The sequence below is a fragment of the Camelina sativa genome, chromosome 5, assembly GCF_000633955.1.
Source record: "Camelina sativa cultivar DH55 chromosome 5, Cs, whole genome shotgun sequence".
Taxonomy (NCBI): Eukaryota; Viridiplantae; Streptophyta; class Magnoliopsida; order Brassicales; family Brassicaceae; genus Camelina; species Camelina sativa.
This window is the reverse complement of record NC_025689.1, coordinates 24,335,651-24,346,590: the sequence shown is the minus strand read 5'-3', so window position 1 is coordinate 24,346,590 and position 10,940 is coordinate 24,335,651. Positions and strand designations below refer to the sequence as shown.

At 38.0% G+C, this 10,940-nt stretch overlaps 1 protein-coding gene across 1 annotated transcript; it reads right to left on the bottom strand.

The window, feature by feature from the left end:
• LOC109133038 (defensin-like protein 266) lies at positions 4,005-4,483 on the bottom strand. Its single transcript, XM_019245569.1, has 2 exons — positions 4,426-4,483; positions 4,005-4,273 (listed from the first exon to the last, which is right to left on the bottom strand). The coding sequence occupies exons 1-2, from the start codon at positions 4,481-4,483 to the stop codon at positions 4,077-4,079; spliced, it is 255 nt and encodes an 84-aa protein (XP_019101114.1). The 3' UTR covers positions 4,005-4,076.

Here is a 10,940-nt window from a genome sequence, read left to right as displayed (position 1 = left end):
AGTTCGACTCCATCTTCCTTTCCCAGTCTAGATAAGTCTCTGGATCATTGGTACCATGGAACGAAGGATACTGAATCTTGAGATGATTTAGCTGCTGCCTCAAAGGATCATAATCCCTGCCGTGATCTCTGTTTCTGTTTCTCCTCATTGTCTCTTGGCTATGATCTGAAGCTTCATCTTCTTCTGAATACTCTCTATCTGTATCAAAGTATATTCGATGCCCAGCTACTTGTTCAGCTCGTCGTGGACATGTAGGATCTCTACCAGTTCTGCGATGCTCTCTTTCTGTGCTTTGAGTGTTTCTTCTCTGATTGAAACAAGTCTCTCTCCCCCCAGTAGGTGACTTAGCTGTTCTGGTCCGTGTATGTTTGGAAGAAGCTCCCACGTGTGCCTTCCCTTTAGCTAAGCGGAGAGCCTCATTAGGACTAGGCGGTTCTGAAGAACTCTGATCTGAAGCGCTAGTTGCTTGAGATATCTCTTTGATCTGCTTCTCAAACTTGTTATTGAGCTGCTCCATCTTTTGCTGGAACTGAGTAGACATTGTCTTGTTTGCTTCTGTTATTTGCTTAGCCATGGCTTGGTTCAAAGCTTCCATAGCTTCTGGAGAAAGCTCCATTGTACCTGCAAAATAAAGAAGAAAACTCGAAGTAAAACGTTCCTTGAGTGAAAGAAACAAAATAAACTCTAAGACTCGTAATCTAGACACAAACGAACAACAAAAACAAATCCTAAAACTAAACAAGACTCACAACGAAAGCTAAAAGCAGCAAAGACTAACACGAAAAAGATTAAAACAATTGAACAAAATCAAAACAACACAAAACGAGATTAGGGTTTAGAATCGCTCATCCTTTGGCACAGAGTTGGCTCTGTTACCACATAATACGATTTCCCTAGTATGGAACTCTGATGGAGGCTGATGACAGGTAACAGGCGACGTGAATTGATGGTAATGATGCACAAGTGGATTGCGATTGACGGCAGGTGAGGTTCGAGAGAGAAGTGCAATGATTCGATGGTGAGAAGTGTTGGATGGTTATATGGATTCGAAAACAGAGTGAAGATTTTCTTAATCACAAAGTGTTGAGAAACTTAGAATCATGAACGCATTCACGAGTTCTGATTGAGAGAAGAAAGGTTCAACAATACTTGTTACATAAAACTTCTTCGCTACCAAACAAGGAGGCGTCGCTATTGGGTTTTTATAATCAACCCTAAGGCTCGACACTCCAAACAACAGGAAGTTCAAAATAAAACAACAAGGCGTGTAAAGGAAATAAGAAAACAACGAAGCGTCTAGGTGACCTGTAGTAGTACAGAAGTCACTTGTATTAGCACAGAAGTCATGGTGACTTGTACATTATTCCCCATTGGTAATGACTTCAAGATAACTCGACGTAGTGATCCATTTGCTTCATTAAAAACCATANCTTGAAGAAAAAACATCTTCTTGTTAGAACAGTCTCTGGAATAATGCCCCATTCCTTGGCATTTGAAACACCTGATATGACTTGTAGAGGTGCTACCCTTGGGCTTGAAATCGATCTTAACTTCCTCTTTGACTGTGGCTGTCGCGGGTTTGCTGTCCTTGGTGAAGGCGGGTTTGCTAAACTCTCTTGGCTTGGGAATGTTAGGCGTAAACGTTGACCTCACTCCCTTTCTCTTGATCTGTGATTCAATTAGCTCTGCCTTGTGTACCATTTCTTGCACATCCNGATTGAATGACCCGTCAGCTATGAGTGAATGAGCTTCCTTGGCCATCTCATTAGCTCTTGAACGAGTGATCCTTCCCAAGATCCGGTTTCTTTGCAGCTTCTGACTCCTTGCTAGCCACGATCATATCATTAGTTGTGGTTACGGGAGATTGTGGAAGCGGATGGTTGCGGTTTCAAGCGTTATTAAACGTTTTGAATGACTGGTTTAGCGTCTTAAAATGGGTGTGTTTGCGGGAGTTTACGACTGGTTGACCAGCGGGTGCAATAGCGGTTAAAACATAAGAAATGTAATATATAATTATATAAATTTTTTAAAATACCAAAATTTTTATTAAACTTGATTTATTATTAAAATTCATTAAAAAGTACTAAAATAATTATTAAAAAACAAATAAATTTCATATTGAAATACTTATTACTTTATGTATTTGGCTTTTTACCAAAACTTTAACCAAGTATTTTGATAAATGACAAAACATGTGTTTTAGATCGTAGATCTTCTTTCTTAAATCTCACACACTCAATAAGTTTTATGGGGCAGTATTTGCATTGGTAGTAATGATCAAACGAGAGTTGAGAAGAATCATTTGTGATTTGTTTTTATATTTTTCACAAATAATCTTATTTTCTTAAATTTTCTGATAAAATGTTATATTTATTTAGATTTTTTTAACTTACATGTGATGTACCATTAAATTTACATCAAGTTTTCTGGGTTATTGTTATTTGAAATCTTATTTTCTTCCAATTGTTTATTTTTTAATATTCTCAATCGTATCCGTACTTCATTTTCTCTCATCCTTAATGAATAAAATAGTTAGGTAAAAGATATATATAAAAAATATTTCATTATCATTGATTTGTTTCAAGTTTTGAAAAAAAAAAAAATTCCATATGCAATCTCCCGCAACCGCAAACGCTTACGGGAAGCAGCTTTTGAAATTCAGTGGTTTGAAGCGGTTGGGAGCGATTTGGAGCGATTGTGAGCGATTTGTGTAATTGGTACCAATCGCTAGCAACCGCTACCACCCGCAAACACCAATCAACACCGTATACATGACAAGAAAGCGACATGAGCTACACAGTCTCTTCTCCAAAGGCCACATACTACAACCAAATGATACACAATAATAAAAAAAAAATAAGTCATGGTTTCGATACAAAACTTTTGTGACATCGACTAAACAATCTTAGGTATGTTTAATCAATAATTTAACAAATTTATAAAAGCATATATTCTTTCATTTGGAGCGGACAACCCCCAACTACCTAACATTTTTTCAAAATCGAAGATCACAATCCAAATACCACAAGAAAACTTGATGTAGAAGTGCTAAAAAGACATGAAAATATTAACACTATCTTGCAATCACAAATTTCACCATAAATGTACTTTAATATGGTTTTACATCACAAAACCACATGTCCTAATTGTATAATAGAGATAATATATGCTTTATATATTTTTAAACTCAATAAAACAAAGATGACCAATAATAGAATTTATTAATTATTATAATGGGTTATTACTTCTTTGATCATTTCAAAAAGTTTGAGGAAATATTTACATATTAAAACTAAACATAATGAAGTAAAAATAAACAAATTCCAAATTGCCCAAGAAAAAATGGAAAAAAATAAGTCCATTCTCAAAGGAAATAAACACAGAATTAATAATTAATTACAAACCAAACAAAAACCAATAATTTTATAAAAATATCAATGTTAAAATAAAACAAAACAAACCCGTGCAATGCACGGTACTCCGCCTATTGCTTCCAAGGTTGGGTTTTTTTGTTTTCTTTTTGTTTTTAATTTGATCAAACGCTTATTTTTCCATTTTGCTTAAACAAAGTACATATCCATTACAAAATAATAATGATAATCACGTCCAAACATTAATTTACAATTTTAAACGAACCAAAGTTTTGGACTTTATATCAAAAAAGGTAAAATTATATTTTTGGAAAAACACTCATTTTAATGGTATTTATGATAATTGTCTGATGTCTTATAAAATTGTCTTATACTTTCAACTGATGCAAGGGTTTATTACTTCTACATTTTTTTTTGTCAACCATTAGACCACAACTGGCCGACCCATTAGCCAAATTCTTATATTCGTAGGAGCCGGGACTCGACCCCGGGTGTGATGGTGCCTTCTACAAATAGACTTACCTCCTGCCCTGCACTAAGGTCACTTCACATTACTTCTACATTTTATAAGAGATCTATGGTTAATTGATTTTTGTAAAGGTTGACCTATACTATGAGAAAAATACTCACATAAAAACAAAAATGTTTATTATTATTATCTTGTCATCACAAATTTGGGTAAATAATAGAAATAATCAAGTAAGTTTACATATGAGATTCAACACGTAAACTTGTTCGTGGAGTGTTACATTGAGAACAAACGCACTGGCTGAAAATACATTGTGTGTTCTTACATCCCGGACATGTATCGTGACAAGTATTGTCGTTGTTGCAAGATCCTCCACGTTGTATTGTTACATCTTTCATTTTTCCACTAAGTCTTGCTTCTCCCTCCATCAAACCTATATAATCATTATAAAAAAGAAGACATTAAGACATATATACACATAAGATAGTATGAATCTTCAAGATCGGCAACTGTGAATCATTACAATTAATCGTTAAAGATTAAAAAGACAATGGAATTAAATTTAAAGTTGAAAGATGGACTCACATGAGAAGGACAACAACAAGGCAAAAAAAACAACTTTCATGAACACCATTTTCTCCATTTCTGATGATAATACTTGTTCTCATTACACAGATGTATATATATATATATATTGTACGTGTGAAATAAGCTGATTTGTTGCCAATTGAAACAAATATTGATTCTCATTATACAAACGTATAAACTTATGATATGTATAAGATATTGCATCGACAAGTTTAATGCAGAAGATTTGGAAGATTTTCATATACTGTATTTTGACATCAACTCTCTATATATAGCTTTGACTTTTGAAAGAAAAAAATCTCCGATTAACGTTTGATAATATCAATTAAGATATTCCCATTAATCATGTATAATTCGGAAATTTATGTTTTTAATTGTTTAAAATATATATATAAAATCCTATAAAAACGAACGGTGATAAAACGAAGACAACTCGGTGATGATGGTTTATGTCAGGTTTGTAAAGGTGGGGAGGAGTCAATTCTTCATGTGTTACGTGATTGTCCTGCGATGTCTGGGGTGTGGAGCCGCATCATTCCGCGCTGACGTCGGTATTCTTTTTTCACTCAATCCTTGATTGAATGGGTGTATGATAATCTCCGGGATGATGGGGTAGTGTGTGAGAGTCCTTGGTCCACCTTGTTTGTGATGGCTATTTGGTGGGGATGGAAGTGGCGTTGTGGTAATGTGTTTGGTACTAATGGCAAGTGCAAGGATCGCGTAAAGTTTATTAAAGATTTGGCTAAGGAGGTGTTTCAGGCTCATGAGCGGTCACTGTTACAGGGGAGGACTGTTACTCGGGTGGAGAGGTTAATTTCGTGGACCAAACCGACAGGGAATTGGCTGAAGTTCAATATAGATGGAGCTTCTCGAGGAAACCCTGGTTTGGCTGCGGTAGGAGGTGTGTTGCGTAACGCGGAGGGGGTGTGGTGTATTGGATTTGGCTTACATATTTGGATGTGCTCTGCCCCTTTGGCGGAATTATGGGGCGTTTATTATGGTTTACATATTGCTTGGAAGTACTGTGCGACGTGTGTGGAGCTGGAGGTGGATTCGGCGGTAGTGGCTGGTTTTCTTCAGACAGGGATCGATGATTCGCATCCTCTGTCTTTCCTAGTATGTCTGTATTATGGCTTGATCTCGAGGGACAAGATAGTCCACATTTCTCACGTGTATAGGGAAGCTAACCGTCTTACTGATGGCTTAGTGAACTATGCCTTTTCTTTACCGCTTGGTTATCATTCTTTTATTGTGTGTCCCGATATCGTTCGGTCTGTCATGCTAGAGGATTTTAATGGGTCTTCGATCCCACGTAATGTCCGTTTGTAATATTTATTTTTTCAATAATAAAGCATAGGAGACTTTGTCTCCTCTTTCACACCAAAAAAAAAAATGACATAATTAATTAATTAATATAAAGAAGGCACTTAATGTGTAAGATTTTACTTATATTTATCGTTCGTTTTTCTCCGATTCTAAAACCTAAATCGCTCTTTAAAAAACTCTTACGATTCTTTTTGCTGTCATGGGAGTCATCATCACTCAAGAGAAGAGGACATCGACGTTTTGACATACTACATGACTCTGGACACGACTAAATATAAGCACATGAAACCGAATAGCGATAAATTCGTCAGAGACACTATTTTGGGTTACTTGATAGCGGCAAGAGACACAACCAGTTCAGCTCTCAGTTGGTTCTTCTGGCCACTGTCCAAGAAGCCTGAAGCAATAAACGTAACAAGATCCGAAAAGATATATATTAACAGGAAGATGCTGAGGTTTGATCCCGAAGATATTTAGACGGTGCTGTGTGTTAGACGCTAAGGTTATACCCACCAGTTCCATTTAACCGCAAGTCACTGGCAAAGCCAGACGTGCTTCCAAGTGGGAAAAGAGTACTCGATGAGGAAATTTGTTTGAGGAGATGACGTGGAAGATGGATTTCATACAGTGGATGAGTGGAAAGGTTAAGACATGAACCTTCATATAAGGTCTTGGCGTTTAACGTTGGTCCAGCTTGGGGAAAAAGTTAACGTTCTTGCTGACTGATGAAGACAACGGCTGTGGAAATGATAAGAAACTATGACATCAAGTTCGTTGAAGGGCACAAAACAGAACATGGTCTAGAAGTTAATATCACGTAGCTAGTGATAATTTTATTTGGGGTTTTTAGTCGCTGTTAAAGATTAAAAAAGATGCATGCTTCTTAATTTTATTAAGTGTGGAAGTTTCTGGAACAATTTCGCCTGCGCATGAATCTCGTAAACAGTTTAAATGTCATCAGTAATCATGAGGTACGTTGGTGTACTTGACTAGAAAAATGAATATGCAAACAACACAACTTAAAGCACACTATATCACAAATGAAATGAGTCAAATTCAATCATCACAAATGAAGTGAGTCAAGTTCAATGTCAAAAATACTATAATGATGATAGTCAATTGATAGATGTAATTATACGGTGTTGGTCAACAATTAACAATTTAGTAATTGGTTGGTAACTTTGTCAACAATAGTATCTTATTACATAACAAAGTTACTCGTTAACAAGATCGTGACACATGTCAATTAAATATCTAAATTTTTTATACATGTTCATATTACTGTTTAACATAATCGCGATATGTGTCAAATTAACGAACTTAAGTTTTGATTCATGTCTAAGTTAATTGCTAGAAAAAAGTTAAAAAAAAATATTTACTAAACAAAAAAATCTAATCCAAAAGCAAATAGGAAAAATTTATCTATCAGCGTAAGAAAAATGAGCATATGTCTTATTAAAAGTATTGAACCTCTCATAAAAAGGAAATCTATACATAAGTAATAATAAATAACTATTTTTTTTGTCAAACCGGAAATTTCATTAAATCAATTGTTACAAACCGGGATGGGGAGGTGATACAAGACTCAGTGGTGAGTCTTATACCGTGATAGAGATGATGGCTTCACAAGCTGGCGGTCGCTTCTCTCTTGTGAAGGGAGGATGATCGATGATGAAGATCTGACACGATGGCGGTCGCTTCTCTTGTGTGGGATCGGTAAAAAGGGGAAGTGCTGGCGAATTGAAGTACACCACATAGATGTGATTGGTCTCTGATACAGTACACGAACTCAGCCTTGTGGAATCTCACACACAAGACAAAGAACAAGCTTATTCTCTTAAGAACACTTAAAGAGAAGAAGTAAGAAAATTCAGTATTTTATTGATAATCAAAGGGTGAAAATTCGTACAACTGCTGCAGGGGGACTTTATAAGAGTCCTTCAGCTAGCCTTAAGGCCAAAAATAAATGCAGAAAATGCAACAAAGGAAAGCAAATAAAATCAAACACAAAACCATTGTTTTTGGAAAGTAAATAGGCTAATAAAAGAAAATGCTAAAGTAGACTTGATCTCTCTTGATGAGGAAGTCTTCTAGCCGTTGTTGGGGTTGGTGGGACCTGCAAGGATCAAAAATATTGAATAAGACTTACATGGATGCGATCTAGGCCCAATTGATGTTAGCTGAATCACTTCTTGTACTACTCCATGTGCTACTTCAGATTTCTTGTCTTGTACTTGATTGTTGGCTTGTTTATTGGAGTAGGGGTCCTCCTGGGGTTCCTCTAGAGTATCTTGATCAGTCTCTTGATGCTCGTCCATGTCCTCTATGTCTTGGTCTTGATCTTCACTACCTTGATCGCTTTCAGAGGTGTAGCTTGTACCACACGTCTCTGGCAGCTCCAATGTCTTCTCTTGAATTCTTGAGGTTCTTTGACCTGCCAAAAGAGGTTTCATACCTGGGAAACTAGTTTGATCAAGGCTCATTTGGGTGAAGGCTTCAGCAAGCTCTTCCTCGCCAATGTGATCATATCCGTTATGGTGGCATGATGGTGGTACAGACCAGTTGACGTCCTTCACCTCTAGGGAGCTTACAATGTCTTGAACGGCTAGGTTAAACCTCTTCTTTAGGTGTTTAGCCTTCGAACGTGTCATAGGGCCTTCTCGTACTTCTGGTACAGGATGTAGAACAAGAACTGGTTCAACGGTTTAGATGGTAGGATCGATGTCCGCATCATTCCCTCTCTCTTCAGAAGGTTTTGTCCTCAAAACTGAATCTCCTGGATCATAAGTAGAAAAGTCAGCTACATTAAAAGTGTGAGAAATTTTTACCTCATTTGGTAGCTCCAAACGGTAGGCGTTATCATTGATCTTCTCAAGAACTTTAAATGGACTGTCGCCTCTTGGTGATAACTTAGAGGCTCGTTGTGTTGGAAATCTCTCAGGCCTCATATGCAACCAAACCCAATCTCCTGGTTTGAACAACATCTCCTCTCTTCCCGGATCTGCCTTGCATTTGTTGTCGGTATTCTTCTTTTCCAAATTTGCTTTGGCCTTGTCATGTAACTTCTTGATGATTTCTCCTCTTCTTAGCCCATCTTGGAAAACCTGTTCTATCTGAGGCAATGGTGCTAAATCTAATGGAGACAAAGGGTTAATTCCATAGACTATCTCAAAAGGAGATAGTTTTGTAGCCGAGTGGACAGCACGATTATAAGCAAACTCGATAAAAGGAATACAATCAACCCATGTTGCCATATTTTTACCAAGAGTGGCTCTAAGTAAAGTAGAGAGAGTTCGGTTTACCACTTCAGTTTGTCCCATCCGTTTAGGGATGACAAGTTGTTGAGAATAGAAGCCTGGCACCTAACTTTCTTCAAAGTGTCTTCCAAAAGTGGCTCAAGAACTTGGTGTCACGATCAGAGACTATAGTCCTTGGAATTCCATGGAGGCGCGCCACTTCCTTGAAGAACAAATTTGCGGTTTGAGTCGCGTCATTGGTCTTGTCACACGGGATGAAGTGTGCCATCTTGGAGAACCGGTCCACAACAACAAAGATTGAATCCTTGTGTTTGATCTTTGGCAACCCTAAGACAAAGTCCATAGAAATATCTACCCAAGGGGCGTTAGGAATAGGTAATGGTAAGTAAAGACCATGAGGATGTAACCTGGATTTTGCTTTGTGACAAACAATGCATCGAGCACAAAATCTCTCAACGTCTTTCTTGAGATGGGGCCAAAAGAAATGTTCCATTACCACGGCCAAGGTCTTGTCGACACCAAAGTGACCCATCAAACCCCCACCANAGAGTGGCTCTAAGTAAAGTAGAGAGAGTTCGGTTTACCACTTCAGTTTTTTCCATCCGTTTAGGGATGACAAGTTGTTGAGAATAGAAGCCTGGCACCTAACTTTCTTCAAAGTGTCTTCCAAAAGTGGCTCAAGAACTTGGTGTCACGATCAGAGACTATAGTCCTTGGAATTCCATGGAGGCGCACCACTTCCTTGAAGAACAAATTTGCGGTTTGAGTCGCGTCATTGGTCTTGTCACACGGAATGAAGTGTGCCATCTTGGAGAACCGGTCCACAACAACAAAGATTGAATCCTTGTGTTTGATCTTTGGCAATCCTAAGACAAAGTCCATAGAAATATCTACCCAAGGGGCGTTAGGAATAGGTAATGGTAAGTAAAGACCATGAGGATGTAACCTGGATTTGGCTTTGTGACAAACAATGCATCGAGCACAAAATCTCTCAACGTCTTTCTTGAGATGGGGCCAAAAGAAATGTTCCATTACCACGGCCAAGGTCTTGTCGACACCAAAGTGACCCATCAAACCCCCACCATGTGCTTTGGTAAGTATCAATTCTCGCATGGAACCTTGAGGAATACACAACCGCTTGTCTCTAAATAGAAACCCATCTTGCAGGTAGAATGCTTGATATGCTCCTTTGCCATACTCCTTGTAGCACTCTCCTAGTTCTAGATCATCTTTGTACAACTCTTTGATATGCTCAAAACCCATTACCTTAGCCTCCATAGTAGCTATAAGAGCATGCCTTCTTGACAAAGCATCAGCAACCACATTCTCCTTGCCTTTCTTATACTTCATCACATATGGGAATGTCTCAATGAACTCCAACCACTTAGCATGTCTCCTCTTAAGTGAAGTCTGACCCTTGAGATGCTTAAGGGTTTCATGATCGGTGTGAATGATGAATTCCTTGGATAACAAGTAGTGTTGCCACGTTTCCAGTGCTTGAACTAAGACATAAAGCTCCTTGTCGTAGGTCGGATAGTTCAACGTAGCTCCACTCAACTTCTCACTAAAGAAAGCCACGGGTCTTTTCCTCTGATGTAGTACAGCTCCAATTCCCAAACCTGATGCATCACACTCTACTTCAAACACAAACTTCAAAATCTGGAAGGGATAAGACTGGTTCTTGCGTGAGCCTCTCCTTCAAGGTGTTGAAGGACTTTTCTTGAGCTTCTCCCCATGAGAAAGGCACGTTTTTCTTGATCACGGCAGTCATTGGTGCAGCCACTGTACTAAAATCCCTGACAAACCTCCGGTAGAAGCTTGCGAGACCATGAAAGCTGCGAACATGTCCAATCGAAGTGGGAGTAGGCCATTCTCTTATTGCTTTTATTTTCTCCTCATCCACCTGTAGGCCCTGTTTACTCACTACAA

Excerpts from the sequence above, each read along its gene's own strand:
- LOC109133038 (XM_019245569.1), bottom strand. The coding sequence starts at position 4,483 with ATGGAGAAAATGGTGTTCATGAAAGTTGTTTTTTTTGCCTTGTTGTTG. Across the intron at positions 4,274-4,425 it reads CTTGTTGTTGTCCTTCTCAT|GTTTGATGGAGGGAGAAGCA; the intron begins GTGAGTCCATCT and ends ATGATTATATAG.